Below are 19,409 nucleotides of genomic sequence, written 5' to 3'. Positions count from 1 at the left end.
ATCACCCTGGTGTCCACATCAACTCACTGCCATGGCGGTATGGAACAATGCACACAACTGAAACAACTGGCCGCTGGATGGACCGCACTTCCGGATGCGTGACAGCAAAGCATCAGCAATGCCAGATGTGCTGATATGTATAGCAATCGTGATTTCGAAAACTACACGAAAAGGACAATTTAGTTCGTGTTGACTAACATTATTGCATTGGGTATTCGATCAATGCACGCCTCTATGTGCCAACATCACTTTGTGGCAATGTCTTTCTGAAATTATTCAGTTTTTATACTGTCAATACATTTAGCAATTTATTGCGACGCTGTCGTCACACGAGAATTAGGTATTCCCCTACTGCTGGTGATGGGGCGTGGTTTGGAAAGTAATATTTATTGACAAACATTCAACTCGAAGAAAGAACCGAGATATGTGTAACATTAGTGTGAGGCCTTCACGTGTATAACGGTATAGAATACTTACATATGCACAAAGGAAGGGTGTGTACATTGAAAACGTATTTATTTGGAAGACAATAATGACTGGACAGGGATAAAACAAGTAATAACACGGACATAATGTCAGGCACACTAAGTAGTCACAGGTCATTGCATAGCATCACATTTTCAGTTAAAAAAGTATCAAAACATTTATCTCAATGACTGACTTGAGACACGCCTCAAATACTGGATTTCATGGAACGACATTACTTGAGATACAAATGTTCGGTACAAAAACATTTTTGAGAGCACCCTTAAAAAATACATATGATCATATTTGCCATTGGCTTTCCTGCAAACTACGTTGGTGTTCGTCAAAACTCGTCTCTTTCCGTGAGTTCGGGAGAGACAATGATTATGTACAATGGTATTTTTCAACACTCGCCCGTGTCTGTTGTGACAGACATCACAGATGTGAGAGAAAGGCACACGACATAGGTTACATATAAACATGTAAATATATTACTGTATCAAAACATATGAAGGCACACAACCAGGAGTATTATGAAAGTGATAGATTAACATGACATGAAGATATATTGATAACACTTGTACATTAGATTATCACACAGTGCAATGTACAGAGATTGTAACTGAATTAAGCTGGCGGCGGGAACATGTGACACACGGTCATTGGCGGTACGGGCGTAGCTAGGAAACGACTTCTCGTTAAAACAAAGACTATTACAACCATTACAACTAGTACTTACTGAATTAAACAATGTGAAAATTCAAAAGAATGTGATGGACTTCCAATAGAACAAGACAAAAATCATTGTAATACTCTCAGAATATATATACACAACTTTGATTTGACGCTCAGGAGCGTTATGCAATGTTAATTGCAATATATGCATATGTACATATATATATGTATCTAATTTGCTAGTGGAAGACTTCTGTCAATAATACCGATGTAGGCAATGCCGCAAAATCCAGATCGGTCGTTTCCGTGGTGACGGAAAGATCCGATAAGTTGCTAAACTAGTTTAACTACTTGATCATTCGTCACCACTCGTCCCTTTCCGTAACCTGCCAGGCATTTCCCGGAATGACACGAATGGTCACGAAAGCTAACTGTCGTGACGTCTAGGAAGCACGGAGTGGTAATATGTAAAGCTAACTGTCGTGACGTCTAGGAAGCACGGAGTGGTAATATGTACAGTGTTCTTTGGATGACTCTAGCACTCGGACACGCTAACTACTTACTTATCTACATACTTACACGAGCTGTACACGGCCACTTTCACAACGGGACTGCCGTCGCTGATTAACAGCCATATTAAAACACTACCACGAAACGGCTTCATCTACAACTCCTTATCATCCTTTTTTCGAGCAAATTACAACATCGAGTTGTAATATAAGGTTTGTCCGCATTTCTGTCCAGGTTCCTAAATTTTAGAAAAGCTTACACCGAAACGTCGCTCCAAATTGTAACAAAGAAGTTGTTCATCCATATATCTTATCCTTACTTAAAAGCTTTGGAGTTGAAGGTTTACGAGAAAAGCCTCCTTATCAAGGTTTATAAAACGAAGAAGTCCAGGCTGCAGTGACGGGCCTTTGCTGGTTCAATGGTGAGCAAAGAACAAGGCATGTGGCTTGTTTTTATAGGATGGTTTGGAATATACAAAAAGACATTGCTCGGCTGTCTCTCTAATTTGGATGAAAGGACAAATGACTCATTTGGAACTGCCAGTACATATAGTGTCTTTGTAAATGTTATAATTGAAATGTATTTCTAACGTGGCAGTTTGGTTGTTTTAGAAGGAAGTCTGATGACATGTGAGTTGGCATCCCGCGAGGAAGTATGACTAGGTCTAGCAATGTACATCCAGTAAGGCAGCTGGAATATGAGTATTGCGGTACTGATGAAGTAATACTGCTTGGTAGCACCGATATAAAGCAAAGATGAAATACTGATAATATGTACAGACATAACCAGCTTGTTAGTAAAGCGAACACACAAGGAGTAGTGTGGGCGCCGTTAAGTACATGCAGCCGTAAGACAGAGTTTGGCACACAGAGTCACTGCACACGTTACTAAAGCACGTCTGTTTCACTAGGACATCCACAGCAGGTAATTACATGTAATTGACACGGACTGTCAATATCAAATGTCAGATTGCACGTTGAAATATATTGCCTTATCTCAGTTATTGCACATGGGAACTTATTGACATTGTCTCTGGACGGTCACGTGACGTGAGATGACATCACCCGTGTTTTGGTGAAAAATCACAAAGGCGTTAAAAGTGTTCTTGTCACTTTGGAACGATTGCACTGGTCTCGGGGTATCTCGTCTCAACGTGATGCAAATCTCGAGCCGTCGTTGGTTTTGAAATCCAACCTCTTCACAGTCAGAAATAATCATACTCTAACCTGCAACGTAAAAAGAGACCACATTTTAAGAAATATGAGAGCGGAAACAAAATGAAATTAAGGTTGCAATAATAGCTAATAACCAGCCAGCATCGTTTGCGGAGATTAGAAGGACCAACATCCAAGGGGTAATTACTAAACAAAGACTCGTTGTTCTGCTAGGAGATCGATGGAAAACAATCGGCCTAAGTGATACAAGTTTCACAGCATCAACGAAAACAATTGTGATTGTAATATGTTCCCGGCCTACCGTCTTGGAGAAAATGACAGGCCACAAAAAGATCTTATACCCCAGCCCCGTACTTAGAACCAGGATTCCATGGTACATCTGCTACACCAACTATTCACTTGTCTCTTGTGCATCAGGAGATTCGCTGAGAATGGTCTGTTACTATGGTATACAGGGATATCTTGTTTGATAAATTTTGAAGTATGTTAATTCACTTACTGACCTGGCTATCGGAGCCGAGGCTTGATGGGGCCTATGTCTCTCTATGTGTTGAATTCGGGAAGAATCTACACTTGCATTCGGAGCACTTCGAGGGGTGTGTGGGTTGCTTGCTGGAATTCTTGTAGATGGTTCGGGTCTGTCTCCGACGACAAGTGAATATGGCGGTGGGGGTTCTTCCTCCCAGTAGCATGATGGGTAATCATATACGTAGCGTCCTCTCGTGCCGTTGTTGGACCTGGAATTATCGTCCCTATTTTGGCGAGTTCTTGGGCTGTTGATCTCCCTTCTTCCGCCGCTAGGTGTCGCTCTACCCACGTTCGGGGACATCCTTGCGGCCACGCCCGGGACACATATGATCCTCCCGGAGACAGCTTCATGGTAGGACGGCGGACGGAGGGACGACCGGTGGGAACCATTCCTGGCTAAGGACGTCTGACCCTGTGTGGATTCGTTCTCAGTCGTAAAGGCTGGGTTGTCTCCCCCTCGTGAGTTTCGGTTGGACGTTACGGTAAAGATCGACGTTCTGAATTGTGAAAAGCTATGATTGAGAATATCTCAAAATGTTCTGTTAAAACATTCAACACACAAAAGGATGGAATCTTATTATCACACAAAACATATATCCCCTGAATAAGGCGAACGAAACAAGTATTGAAAGACAAAATAGCCCAGTACATTGGTTTTGTGAGTTCATAACTGCATATTGTGGTAATGGTAATGGTAAATGGTAAAGGATAACTACAAATAAAACTTTGTACATTCAGTTTAAAATCAGCCAGGAATTTGCCAATGTAAGTAAATAAGTACCTTGGTGAACTGCCCCGGACATCTTTCTTGTGTGACGTCACGATGACGGCCAGCAGCACGAGGAGTGCGAGCAGCAGGACGCCGCCGAGCACCCAGACGATGATGATGATAGTCTCCACCTGCACCTCCTCCGCCTCCGCCACTTCCACGTCTGAAACATAACGAATCCTCACTCAAACGAACTGCGAGTCTGTTTCGAATTTAATGTGCTGTTTGTTTAATAGTATATGCATAACAGGACTCGAACGACCATGACATGCCAAGTCTGCAAACGATTGTTAATACGACAGTACGATTAGTTTCTCATATAGGCCAAAGACCAAAATCCAAGTATATAAGAGCTGTACATGAACACAGTGAAGGAGAGCACATGCTGCTTAGAATGTTGGAATGCTAGTGGGATACTGTTCCCAGTGAATCATTGAATGCCGAGTACTGGTTGTTGGGGGGGCGAAGTACCTTGTGTACAGGGCGCTTTGGTGCCGTTCCAGACACGACTTGAAAGGCACTTCAGCACAGTGACTGTGCGATTGTTGCAGAGGACGTTGACAACACTGTTGATGCTGCGGTTGAAGGAGTTGATGGTGTAACCGAGGTTCGAGTCCAGTTTTAGAAGCGGTGGACATAATTCTGGAACACAGAGAATGAATGACGAGTTTAGAACATGAGGCGAATTCAATATGAGATATACTGCTAATATTGAGGAATCCAGACAGGCGTTTGCAGATGTGTCCTTGACTAGAGGGAAAGTTCACATTAAACAGTATTGACTAACACAGTGGGGCTGTGGGTTGGTATTTATTGTAAAACTAACTAAAAGTTTTGAAAGGTTTAATGAATCCAGCATATGACTAAGATTTGTTTTGTTTTGAATTCATTGAATGCCAATTGGTTTCAAAACATTTTTTGCGATAGTCAAAAATCATTTCAAGTTTAAAATTAATCCCAATTGTCCAGGCATCGCGGTGACGTCACGTGGGAGCGATACACACATTATCTGAACGACAGTGTCCAAATATTAACTCATCAGATTCACTTGTACGCGATCATGTATGCATGAAAGTTGCAGATTGAAACTAGTGATGTCACTTCTTACTCATCTCTACTACCCCAGCCCCCGAGTTGTGACTCCATCTCCCCTACCCCCGACCCTGTCTCCCCCACCCCACCCTCCACACAAAGCCGGGCCGCGTTGATGACTCACAGAGACAGAGGGTATTGTTCTTAGCCGGGGTGATTACCCTCCCTGCGTACGGGTGTACGGTGTCTACAGAAACGGTGATCAATGACAGGCCATCGTGGCCATGTGCGCTGTATTGATTTCTGGTCATCTTCAGACGGTTGAGCCCCCATCTCTGTCGGAGGGGGAAGCGGTATTGTCTCTCAACTATGGTTGGGTGACTCTTACTTTCTAATTTGTACATGCATGTCATTATTGAATATTGTCAAGCCGTATAAGGCTTGATTGTCAAGCAGGCCAACTCGAGGCGACGATGGGGATGTGTTCACTTTTTAGAAAGAAAATTGTCAACTTTTCGAATGAGTCATCGGGCTCCTTTTATCACGTCCGTTTACCAATTTAAGAATCAGATTTTTGAAAATGACCTTTTGTCTGTTAGTCATCGTATTGGTTACAATGACGTCAGGGTGAAGGGGACATATTTCAAACGTGACACTGGCATATTGATAAGGCCGCGTTATATTGCATTTGTATGGTCCCCTGGCTAGAATTATGGGGTAGGTTAAAGGTTACCAGACCCAGCAACCTAGGTGGGGGTCTCAGAGGGCTGTTCTGTAATGTCTCCTCGACATTTATTGTGTTCATTCGGACAGACCTCTTTTGGGCAAGAGTGAAAATGGCAGGTTTGTTTGCTTAGGTTATTCTGTGGAAATACCACATGCTCAGCTTGTAATGCAGAATGCTTCTTGACTTTTCTAATAATGGCACCACAACTGTTAGACTGTAGAATAGAAACGGTTGGATAAGCAGCCAGATTGAAACAAGATCACGGATTGTTTGCACCGGTCAGCGACCCCGATCAACCAACTAACCCTGGTAGTACAGGGCGGGCTTCTGTCTCCTTCATTATTATGTTTAAGATCGCATCTTATTGAGGGCTTGTTTATGAGCTGCAAACCGACTAATATTTCTCTTTGTAATTCACCCATTGAACAAGCCAGATCATTATGGGTAGCTTTGGAGATACCCTGGTTATGGGCGCGAAAGGTCAGCCCAGCGTTTCAGGGGTAGTCGCAATACAATGGTAGATCCCTCTCCCCTCAAACCCGCATCTGGAGAACAACTGGCGGCGATATTTGGTGGCGCGTGCATCTGTCGCGTGCAACCTCTAGATTTGAGCGAGCTTTTGTCTTCGGTCATGCGCGTGCATCATGTCCCTTATGTCGGCTCAGTTCATATCCGAAGTAACTTCAGGAGAAATATGCCAAACACGGACTTTCCCTTAGGACTTGGGGAAACGTCGTGTCGGCAAAGTTCAAAGGAAAAGACGCCACGCGTGTTTACTCATGTGCGTGATTGAGTGACATACCACCGTTACCCTGGTTAACTGTACATTGGTGTGTCGAGAGTCATTGTGTTCATCATGTGTACTTGTACAAGCATAATTGTATGTGGAGATGCACTACACAGTGGAAACTGTATGATAGTGAATATCTCTCACAAGTCCTGGTTGATGCCGTGACAGTAAACTTTATTTCAGTTGTCTTTTTATTGTAAATGCGAGAGTGGTAAATTGATAATATAAATAAGACAGGTACCCTACAAGTATCTAAAAAAGAAGACAAATGTACATTCGTTTAATCTAAAGCACTCTTTAGTTTATGTTTTCAGATTTTAATATAAATTGTCAAGTAATTGTGATGACCACTTCAACTATCAGAAGTGTGGTTCCTCCTGGACAACACAAGAGATGTCGCTACCTCCAACTGCGCTTCAGAAGTGGTAAATTAATAGGAGACATTCGTATAACGCGACCAGGTTTAAAAAGCATAGCATTAGACAAGTGATCACTAAGAGTTTGCACGATGACGAACGAGATGAAGCTGCGTCGGATGCCTGAGTGGACAAGTCCCGGCACACATGGGACGATGGATGACAGGGACTATCGCCGCCGACCTGTGTGTCTTGGCCAGTGATCCGTGCACCAGAGTGCAGTTACAACTCATAATGGACAAATATTTCCTGATTGAATTGCAGAGTTAATGTGTTATTTCATAGCGGATCTTTTACAAACATTGTTAATTACAGAAATGGACATGGTCCCTGAACTGACAAGTCAAATTTCTGACCGTTAAATTGCACGTGTATGTCCGTGCGTGGTGATTCCAAATAAAAGAATTTTCGAATTCATCTTCAAACAAGACTGAGTGATAATACTGGTTCCCGTCATGTCATGCTCACCTGCACATGGGCCATTAACTAGTTTACTTATTGCAAAACGTCGCCAGTTGCGTGTCACCGCCCGAGTTGTCATGGCGGGGCATATCCTCATGCAATTTCAATTTCCAAGTTAATATGTCAAACCGACATGCAGGTGGGTCGTGATTAATTCTGTTAGTTATTGATAATATAATATTAGCAAAACAGCATCCGAAGTCATAGTTCTTGACATTAACCAAATACCTTCCGGAAGTTTATTTACCGCTGAGTTCTAATGGTCGATCACATGATCTGTGAATCATTCGGCGTTCCGCCATATTAATTATGGCACATGGAGCCTTGAATGCTGCCGCACGCGCAGATGTTTGTTAAATCTTGGACAACAATGAAACTCTACACCGTATAACGGGGATTAATCATGCCCGCTTTGTCCGTGGAAAGATCACACAAATGCCCTCTTTGTACAGGCGTGAAACTTGTATTGTGTTGCAAGAGATACTGTGAAATGCGAAGACGGCACTTGGAGTGTTATATTTCCACTCGCAGACAGATACCCCCCCTGCTCGCACGGGACTTGAATATCTATTATACGACCCCATTTATTTCATTATGAAGGCATCAAGGGCTTTGCATCTGTCAATCACCACTACAAGCCGCTGTACTTTACACAAGAATGAAACAGAACGTTGAAGTTGGCAACTGACAACAGCGACTTTTTCATTCCCGGGTCATTTACAATCTCCTCCATCCAGTCCATTGTCAACTCCAAATTAAATTCAGTATTGCTAAAAAATCAATTATTGTGTGCGTTGAAATAAAATCTGGATTTGTTCAGTCTGAAGTGATTTTGATGATAAAACAAATTTACACGGCTAAATTTTTTTGTTGATAAATACTTTCTCATGTAAACAGTTAAAGTGGGTGGACCTTTTTAGTTCTCTTTCACAGGCAATACTCGAAAATTTGAATTCCTTAATAATGTGCACTTCTGAAAACATAACTGCTCCAATACTGAAACTCAAATACTTTGTACATTAGTTTAGATTAATTCTGTTTCGCGCAGTCCTAATATTGTGGAATTTTCCAGCAACATTAGAATATGCGATGTATAATATTGCTAATACACGGATCAACAGAAATCGTTTTTTAAATGAAGATATATCTAGGTTAGTGCAACAACGAGAATGGTAAACAATAATTTTATTGTTAAAAGTTGATAAATGACATAGAGACATTCTGTAGGGTCAGTACGCACAAGTATGGACATAATAAAACCAGTCTAGATATAATTACAGATCCCACCAAGTGGTTGCACGTGCTCCTTAGATGATTAAGCTCCTATCTCTTCTAAATAATCACACCGATCATAAATACTCGTCCAATTCAGATTGTAATTATATCTGGATCCCAGCCCTTGTCGAGTAAGATAAATATAGCGGGCTTTAAGGGTCCCCGTTCCCAAGAGTCGGAGACAAAACTTGCGAAGGGGTAATTAAGGGCTGCTAAAATGCTCCCCTACCTCGTCCGATTATCCGACTATTATCCCTGTTAAGTCTGGACATTTGAATGACATTCGTCCTGAAATTATATAGCCGTTGTTGAGCTCAACCCTATGTCGTATTGACAAAGGTTGCTCTTGTGATGATAGTAACAATTTCCGTGTCGAGTGCAGATGTGGGGAAATCTCGCGAGATGACGTTGTCTGTGCTCGAAATAAAGTGATTTTCTGAATTATAGGGGTAAGGTGTCTGTTTCAATTGCTTGATCGTGACTTTTGAACATGCAGGAATCAGGGCAAAGTTCACCGGCGTATAATTCCTGTTTCTGCACAATCTAAAAGTGGTCTGACTGCAGTGTTATCAGTGTATTGTGATTCTGAGCAGAGTCACCCTGTGATCCACACAACACACCCAATTTACACATTAAACAGGATAAATCGTCACCAACACAAACATATCGATGTTGATTATCACCCGCATTCTAAATATATGAATATAATTTCTTTTATTGTTTCCGGAATGGAGCGTTTTCTCCCGATTCAACACGTAAAGTGCTTGTGCATCTGTAAGAAGTGTTTTCTTAATGTTGGGCAAACTATGAGGGACATTATCTCTTGTGGCGGCACGTTTCCCCGGGGCAGAGGAGACCGTCTTGGGCAGATAAAAGATGAAGACAATCTGTCATTAAGGAAGAAGTCACGGTGATTTCAGGCTTGTAATAACCTCATAATGCATATTTTATTATCAACACGAAAGTTTAAAAACATTTCCGCCCGTGAAATGTTAGAAATCGCCTTAAGTTGTAATTACAAACCCTGATATCATGTACACGTTGTTAAGTATAGCATCATTTATACCGCTTGGCGCCGTTAATTACCGTAGGGAAGTATGCTGAGTGGAATAGTTCAACCATAAACACATTCAAGCAGAACGGTGATTTCTAACATTTCACGGGCGGAAATGATTTTAACTTAGTCATTTGGCGGCCATTTGCCTTTCAACTCCATGGAATGTTGTATAACATTTACTAAAAGGCGCGAACGATGTAGCATTGACATAAATGGTAGACTTTATAGAAGTAGCGTCTATGGTGCCTTTAACTCATCAGCACGTGGACGTAGGGTGTTGGCTCGGCCTGACGGTTTCTACGTTATTAGAGGCAAATGCAAATTAAGGTTTTCCTGCTCTAAATACTTTTCCGGAGTGGTGTACTCCAATGGCACGTGCTTCCAACTGTGACGTTCCCAGTCGGTGAGGACAAGCGCTCTAATTCCTAATCAGAATGTTCAGAGATTAGCTCAAATGAGTCACCTCGGGATACTTTTTTAAGCTGCATACTTCAAAAATCTATTGTCTGCCACTGCAAGATGGAAAGGGAGAAAATGTCGTTTGTTCTCGCGATAACGACATGACGCGAGATGATGCTGGTGACGTCATGCTGAGTTGAAGCAGACGACAACCTAAGCTCCTTACAGCAGTATTTTTCACCATTGTAATCGTTAGATAAAACGTCCATGCACTGCTAGGAATATAAGCCGAAATCAGATTTAGTTCTTTAGTCAGTTTTATATGAGCGATTCGCGTGTAGACGTTTAGAATGAAGTGTCTGCGATGAGGCTTGCACTTAGAGGCGGAGATTTCACGGAATTATCGCCCCCAGCGGTTTCAAGAGCCGTAGGTCGGCAGATGTAGAAGCCTTGTCAACAAAGAACAATCATATTTCTTTCTGTCGATAATTATCATGTAGCTCCGTAAACGCTACCAGCTTCACCGCCCTCGATCATGAATTACTGCGTGATATTAGAGTAGTCAGATGTCATAGGAAGTGTTTGTTTTGCATGTTCACGCTCTCACATCTTTGTCAGTTTCATGTTGAAAGATGCGAAATTAAAGAGAACGTGAATCTTCCAAATCACGACCCCCTACAGAGATGAGAGAAGAACTGACCGGCTGACAGACATAATTGTGATGAACGAAATCGAATCAGCCGTGTAATTTAGTTTCGCCAGAACAAAGGTAAACTTTTTATGCTCAAAGGATTATGAAAATGATTATGAAATGAATTGTCCCCTTAAGGGTTTTGGACAAATAATCCCCGTTACACTACTGTTAGCAAATACGAAGGTTAAAGAATGGCATTGATTTAGTGGCACGTGTAAAACGTGAAACTCAGTGGGGTAAAACAGTATTAGAGCTCATCTGTCACTCTCAGCTATCAGGGCCAGTGAACCCTGGAATACAGAGAGGGGTGGTAATGAACATCAAACAAGCTCAGATAGTGGGGCTCAGGTTGTATGGTATCGACACACTCGTGAGGTAATGAGCCGCACTGTAGTTTCAAATACAGACATGTGTGACCTCACGTGCTCCCAAACGCCCATTGTCCTATTTAAGATGTTTGATGTGTCAAACACGTAATATATGTATTTATGTTGAAGTTCCCATACAAACAAAATATAAATTCTTTTTATGGAGTCGATGTAACCTGTGTAGGCTAATATTGCGGCAGTGGGCGGAAGGGACTGTAAGCATGGTTGCGCCTGCCCCGTATGTGGATGTGTCTGTATGAAGGCATGTGGTATCTTAATGCCAACTTCAAGTCATGTACACAAACAAACCCTGTACTTTTGAGGTTGTAATATCGACATGACAATCATGAGTCATAACTTGGCATTCAACAAAATAGAGGATTTGAACAGACCTATAAAACTAACACGGAAAGTTAAAACCTTGGACAAAGGATTGTATGACAGTTCTTCTTGCTGATGTCAGCCCCGCTATGAAACCCTGGTGATGCGCACATGGCTAAAACAATACCATGTGACTGTCACCCGGAAGTGATTCTCCGCATGAAGCCCCCATGGGGAGATGCTGTTTACATTGTATTAGGCCATCACAAAGCTACAGTCAATGAGGCGATTCTGTTGACAATGACCGGACAATGACCACTAGTCAGCGTCCAGTCCAGACAATGGACAGATCAATCACTGCGTTATAAGAGGACAAGTGAACAGTCTTCCTCATGTCACCTCCACAGTGACCACAGGCATGGCCGCGAGTGGACAATCGGAGAAGAGGGGCTTACGTAAGGTCGAGGAGGGGCCAAGATAGGGGTGATTACATGACGGGGGAACTGAAGCAGGAGCGCTTATAAGTTACAACAAGAAAACACATGCTCAACACTAGAACTGGATATAAAAACAGGACAGCTAAACAAGAAATACACCATAGGCATATTCCTCGACTTCTCTAAAGCTTTCGATATGGTATGGCACAACGGGCTAATACAAAAACTAAAAAAATAGGACTAAAAGGCCAAATAATAAACTTCATCTAAGATTTCCTAAACAATCGCAAAATAACAGTGGGTATAGACCATACGCTATCGGACCAGTGTCCCTTAGAAAATGGCACTCCCCAGGGCAGCATCCTCAGCCCAACCCTCTTCCATATAATGATAAACGATCTATGCAAGGGCTTATCCCCTTAACTAAACACTTCAAAATTCGCGTATGACGGAGCCCTATGGGTCCGCACTAAAAGCATTAAAATGGCAGAAAACTTAATCCAAAAATCTCTTTATAAAATACAACAATGGGCAGATAAATGGGGCTTCTCCCTTAACTCAGATAAAACAACAGGAATATAGTATTCAAACATAAAAAAAACAACATGTAACCTGCCTCCCCAATCCTCCAGCTAAACAGCCAAACAATCAAATTCCAAAAACAAACCAAATTCTTAGGACTCATTTTCGATCAACACCTCACCTGGGAGGCTCACGTCCAAAACCTAAAAACTAGATGCAGCAAAGACCTTAACACACTAAGATGTCTCACCGGCTCTAACTGGGGAGCCTCCAAAGATTCCCTCCTCTCACTCTATACAGCACTAGTTAGATCAAAACTAGACTACGGCTGTGCCATATACAATACCCTAAACAACTCTCTATCTAAAAAACTTGACTCAATACAATACCAAGCCCTTAAACTAATTACACGCACCCAACATGGCACCTCCTACACCTCACTTCAGGCACTTACAAGGGAAATGCCACTAAATCTACGCAGGGAACATCTAAGCCTTAATTTCTGGGCCGCGTCCCAAACAAACCCTCTCATCCAAAACTTAATTAACCAAAACATTAGCCCAAGAAATCAAGCTCGCAAACACCCCTTACTCACCCCAATATCCCAAAGAATAACTAACAACATAAATGAACACCAAACTCAAAATCTTAAACAAAACTGCAAAAAATCAAATATCTTCACCCCTAAACTCAAAATACCCAAAATAGACACAACCCTTGCAAACCAAATAAATAAACAAACCGACCCAAACATAGCTAAAACCACCATACTTGCATACATACACGAAAATTGGCCAAATTGGTGTCACATATACACTGACGTATCTTCAGACCCGATATCAAACCACCCAGGCTTCGGAGTCCATACCACACAACCAGTTATATCCACACATGGCCTCAGCCCTGCATAACCAACAATCTAAAAACAACAATAAAATCCTAATTCTCACCGACTCCCTTAGTGGACTACAAGCCCTCCAAAACAAAAATACCAAAAAACGACCTAAATTAATAAACCAAATACTTAAAAGCTCCAACGACCTAACAAAAGCAGGCAAACAAATAACCTTCTTGTGGATCCCCGCCCACGTAGGAATTTACGGCAACGAAAGCGCCGATAAAACAGCTAAATTATCTCTCAAAATACCAGAAATAAGCCTAAACCTACCCATCTCAAAATCAGAAATTAAAAGTGTAAACAAACAAAAAATAACCCCAAAATGGCATAATCAATATGAAAACTCAAATAGCCAAATAAAAAAAGTGCTCAGAAAACCACTAGCCAAACCTAAAATCCTACACCCCTAAACAAATTGACAGATTAATTACAAAACTCCAAAGGCAACTGCCCCCACTGCAAACAACCCGAAACCACAGAACACGCACTCATCCACTGCACCCACTACCAAACACACAGAACCACACTACAAATCACCCTCAATCTAAATAAGGTTCCTACTCTAGATGAAATACTAAACCCTCAAAATAAACTAGAAAACTTCAAGGCCCTAGGCGTATTCCTAATTAAAACAGACCTAATTAAGCGCATCTAAAAACTAATTTATCTACCATTCCAAAATCCAATAAACATACAAACACCCACCTCACCCTATTAATTCCCTTAGTTCCCTCCTCCACCCACCTCGCGCATTTATTCCAAATTTGAAAATTCCAAAAATTCAATATAAGCAACCCCTAAAAGCCCCATCTTGGGTTGCACACACCACTTTCACCCTTTTCGGAATACACTAAATGGTCTGGCCAGGCCCGTGTGCTAAATACGCTACAGTCGGAAAACGCACGTTAAATCTTCTATATCAGTCAGTCAGACATGCTCAAACTATGATTCCACACGGCAGAGTGATAGCGAGTTTCAAAGTGATGTAAATTTCATGTCCCCTCCTGTGGTTTTCCCGCCACATGAATTCAACATACTAACTCAACCACACGCCCCCAACGCAGACTGACATATAGTTCCAAAAATAAAGTTATCTTATTTAAAAAAATATATAAGCAAATAATTTTATAAAATAAAAATGGAGCCCAAAACAACCCTTAATTTCAGACTTGTCAAATCAATTCAAGACTTGAGTTGGACCCCTTTTTCAATTTATTGTCTTGTGTCTGGGAGACTACGATATGTACGATACGCCTAAAAGCAGGGACGTTGTTGTCGGCATTGGAAATACGACGACCTTTACCTCAAACGGTCAACGGACATCCTGAAACGCATGTACAATTCTAATAGCAATTATTAGGCCAATTAGTTATTACAGGGCGGCATCTGGCCTCCAATATCGATCTATCGATGAGTTGCCCCAAGGCCGAAGTGAGAGGGTCAAGTGCGACCGGACAGATGGCTTCATTAAGACAGCCAGACAGCGATGAGCAGTTGGAGACGAGATGTGAAGCTTTTGTTTTCAATATTAAAGCCAATTTTGCTGCTTTATTAGACTCGGTCTCTGTGCACACACAACAATTATTTTGGCAACGCGTTGTCCTGACAGACCATGCATTTGCGTCATTGCGCGATCTGATTTGACAAAACACAAGATCAGTGATAAAGTAATAAGTACACGACTGAGTTACTTACAGCGACGCAAGTCAATACTGCCGAGTTTACTGGATAAATGGGCACTTGCTGGACACTGCGTAGGTCTGTCATGACATGATGCGTTATCGCCGAAACATTAGAAAACGTGCTCAGCATATTATAGTGCGTTTCTGTTTCAGAAATAATGTTGAAACACAAGTTTCCTCATCCGTTTACCTTATCTGTCACTTGGCCAATATGAAACCACTAAGGGATATATTTGGAATATCTATAAAATTGCTCTCGAGCGGCAGAACAAACGTCTCGAACCGGTGCTATCAAGACAGGGTGATAAGGTGTCAGGGACTAACAGACAACGCTAATATAAATATATTGACGAAAATTAATACCAGAAGAAAGTTATTGCTTTCTAGGGATTTTACAAACGATGCGAGATCAAAGTAGATCATAAAGATCTCACTGTCGTGGTAGTCCATGCTGACAGCCCAACACACTTGTCTGACTACAAGACACCAAGGGAGATTACTGCTGTTCATGCGGAATCATTTACCTGGAAACCTGATACGTTTGACCCCAGGTGACCTGAAATACCTGTAAAGTCGCGGCCTATCGGAATGGCCATAAATTGAAAGAGTTGTGTTGCCATGAGAGATATATCTGTGCCGGCAGTGCTCGGCTGCAACAAGTATAACGTGCGGCTAAGTTGGCTGTAAACATCCATCACGCATACCCCACCCTACTTTTTCTGAATCATCTTGTCACGCACCATTTTCCTCACTTCACTACCCGGGGATGGGCGCTAGGTGTAGATAAAACAAACAATTAGATTTTTTACATCTCCTGATGTGTCCTTCCGCCCCAAGCTTGCATAAAATGTGTTCATTGTGGTAGAACCTCCCCGTTTCAAGATCAAATACACGTCTGACATTATATGTACTTTTGTAATCAGTTTGTCGTACCCCTGGTGTGGAATGTTGCATACTTGACCACTGGTCAGTGCATGTCAGTGTGACCTCCACAGGTGGGGTCGGCGGGGTCTCACAGAATATAATTAATTACAGGCAGGACACATCAAAGCTGATTCTAGCAGTAATGACATCCCAGTTGTATGTGGCTTCTAATAACAGATTTCTGTTACGTTGAGACCAAACTTACAGCATCGGCTATATTCTCGACCTTTTGAGTATATACAAAATACATGGGATAAATCATTTATAAGGCAAAGTCACAGATATATAAATCATTAACCTAAAATATAAAACGCAACAGAAAACAATCCCCGGGACGTACCCTGGCCGTATGACATTTACGAGGTGTATTGTGGGTAGGCCCCCAACTGACAAGCGGGGCGCTTTACGTAAGAGATAAACAGCTATCGACCCGCGAAGGATATCCGATAATGTAGTACTCAGCTGGTGTGATCCAAGGTGGGGCTTTCACATCTACCCGCCACGACAGTTAATTAATCACGTGGCGAAAGATAACACCGATGTTTTCATTAGCCATATCACCTTGTCAATTACACTTCCTTCTGCCGTGTTCCGGCCGATTGGGCCCGACTGCCACCGACGCTGTAAGCCTTTGATTTATGGATACCCGTGTGATTCCGTGCCGGACGCACGAAGGTATGTCATCGCGCAAATACCAACAGCGGTTATTAGGTCATGGAACTTATTAAATAATCATGCCATATTACCAGATTTCCTAACCCGTATCAAGAGTCAAGTAGTCTTGTGAAGTCAACTGTACAATCACTTTGCAGTGTCCGAGGATGTGTCAAGAAATCACCTTTTATATATATATTCAGTCACGATAAGAGAAATGCATATCCAAGTCACTGGGACTTCAGAAGCAGCTATTGGCTTCTCGTTAATGAAATAAATGGCACTTCGTGGAACCTGCTAATGAAATGCACATGTCTCTCAGCTGTCGGCACTAATCAACACATCCTGCTATAGACAATGTGTCCAGTGCTAAGCAAAGTACAGCGGACAGCGAGGAAGTTACGTCATGTTACCGACGGCGTTACACTGACCGTGGCGCTATCACAGCCATTCGCAACATCCCCTATCTTATCGCAATACCACAGTCCCAGTTATACAAAAAACAAAGGCGACGGAAAATGCCACTTAGTAATTTATACATTTTATGTTAATCTCTACAAACGATATAACGTGTCTTGATCAACCGATAATACTAAAACTTTAGTAAATATAACATTTAATACTAGTAAGTGTTGCATGATAACACGGTAAGTACATATCTATGACATGTCCTAACCCATACAAGCACAGCAACAAGAATATTGAGTGCCGAACTACATCAATGAAATTGATTGCACGGATGTGACCGCGCCTCGTGACCCCTGGAAACCCATCTCCGACATGGCCTTAATACACAGATAATGTTGTTGTCCAAATTAGAGGACATGCATGTTACCATCTCGGTGCATATGACAATGATTGCAATAGACACACGAGGTTGGGGCTGACCTCGTGCGAAAGCTATAGTCCCTCGTAGAGTTCATAAACGGGCCTTCATGCCAAAACTTATGTATGATCAGATATGATTCGTGCTACTGCAAAGTTAATCCGCGCAGATGAAACATAATGCCAATGCCTTGAAAATAACAACTAACAAGCACGTATCACCGACAGTCTTTGTAAACAATCGTGACACCAACACGCCCTCCGCAGTTGACTGTTCATACATATATTCTGACAAGATAGATTCGTTGCTAGATCACCGAGGCCTCATTAACTAAGATAATCTGTAGTGCTTACTAATTTTGTAATATTAAACACGTTATTTTCAAGCACTTCAGATTATGTTAGTTAAGGTGTTATATGATAAGTACATTTGAACCTAAAGGGGCTTAAACAATATCTGATGCAAATACTATATATTTCATGACAGACAATGAAAGTGACATACCTCTTTCCATTGTGAAATGTACGCTTGTCAAAGAAACATCGATGTCTGTGGCTGTCAGCTGATCACCCTTCACGCGCGAAGCACATGGCAGTATTTGTGTACATTTCTCGCACATCAACCTTAAAATAGACCGGGGTCGCCGATCGCCAATCCTGCGATTTGATTGGTGCGCACTCAGGCGTAGAGCAGACGACCGCCTGTATCAACCGGACGATTCTACTTCAATAGAGGTGTGGGGTTTTCGCGTGATGCTTCTCAATAAATGCATGTTTGAAATAGTAAGTGTGAAGTAAGCAGAACAACACTATGTATATTCTTGGCACTAATATTAACTTTATGTACAAAAGAGTCATCTCGATTTAATTTGACTATCACTCCGTGATTTGTATGGAAACGTGTCACCCCTGATGAAAAATTATAAAGTGGACTATCCCGTTCTCAATAAATTGAGACGTTCGCGCAGGAGATGTGTAATTTTCTTCCCGCGGCTGATGTCATCTTAAGTTGTAAGTTTTAAAAATACATCACAAAGGACAAAGAAGATGGTGTGTTTGAAAGCTTCTCAGCGGGTTAATGAGGCTGCACTCGGAGAAGGAGTTTTTAAGCCGAGAAGGATGTTTGCTTTTCTGATGATGAAAATCTGACTTTGCTTATATCATCAGGGCCCCGATCAATAAATGTGTTTGTTAGCATGTTAAAACCACGTCATCTCCGAAAGGGGATTACCATTGTAGAACCCCGGTGATCAGGATTACAATGTGAAGGTACAGACACTAAGTAATTACTGGAGTTGGGGACGGAGTGGCCAGTGAATGAGATCAGATTAAAACATGTTTCCGTATCACCTGATTTGTAGTTGATAAAATCTGTATCACAAGATGATACCAGTCAGGCACTGTCACATGTATATATCTGCAACGACTACAACTACTACGATTACGACTACAGCTACTTCCGGGTGAGAACTGGTCTTCAGTAACCCATCCATGCTTGTCGGAAGAGGCGACTAACGGGATCGGTAGTCAGACTCACTGACTTGGTGCTCATGATGTCAGTCACTGGATTGTCTGGTCCAGACTCGATATACACATCGCCGCCACATAGGAGGGGTATTGCTGGGTGCGGCGTTAAACAACAAACTACTACTATACTCACTGCAACTGCTCCTCGATTACCGTTTCTACGACATATTCTAATATGCTAATGACATACCAGAGATATAAGTACAATTTACCACTGGCTGCCAAAATACGACGAAAGAGTCTGTCACATATGTATGCCGCAACATGATATGTTATG

General features: G+C 41.9%; 1 protein-coding gene across 2 annotated transcripts; it reads right to left on the bottom strand.

The window, feature by feature from the left end:
* Positions 1-886: 886 nt before the first annotated feature.
* On the bottom strand, positions 887-18,170 carry LOC139460579 (uncharacterized). 2 transcript variants are annotated; one of them, XM_071242048.1, is made up of 5 exons: positions 18,111-18,170; positions 4,594-4,764; positions 4,135-4,285; positions 3,325-3,850; positions 887-2,876 (listed from the first exon to the last, which is right to left on the bottom strand). In XM_071242048.1, exons 1-5 carry the CDS (start codon positions 18,118-18,120, stop codon positions 2,865-2,867), a joined length of 870 nt encoding a protein of 289 aa, XP_071098149.1. In that variant the 5' UTR covers positions 18,121-18,170; the 3' UTR covers positions 887-2,864. The 2 variants fall into 2 exon arrangements, with proteins under 2 accessions (XP_071098149.1, XP_071098148.1); XM_071242047.1 differs by having other exon boundaries at positions 3,329-3,850.
* Positions 18,171-19,409: the final 1,239 nt, after the last annotated feature.

The sequence above is a fragment of the Haliotis cracherodii genome, unplaced genomic scaffold (assembly GCF_022045235.1).
Source record: "Haliotis cracherodii isolate W230 unplaced genomic scaffold, xgHalCrac1.p SCAF_14, whole genome shotgun sequence".
Taxonomy (NCBI): domain Eukaryota; kingdom Metazoa; phylum Mollusca; class Gastropoda; order Lepetellida; family Haliotidae; genus Haliotis; species Haliotis cracherodii.
This window is presented reverse-complemented; position numbering and strand designations above follow the sequence as displayed.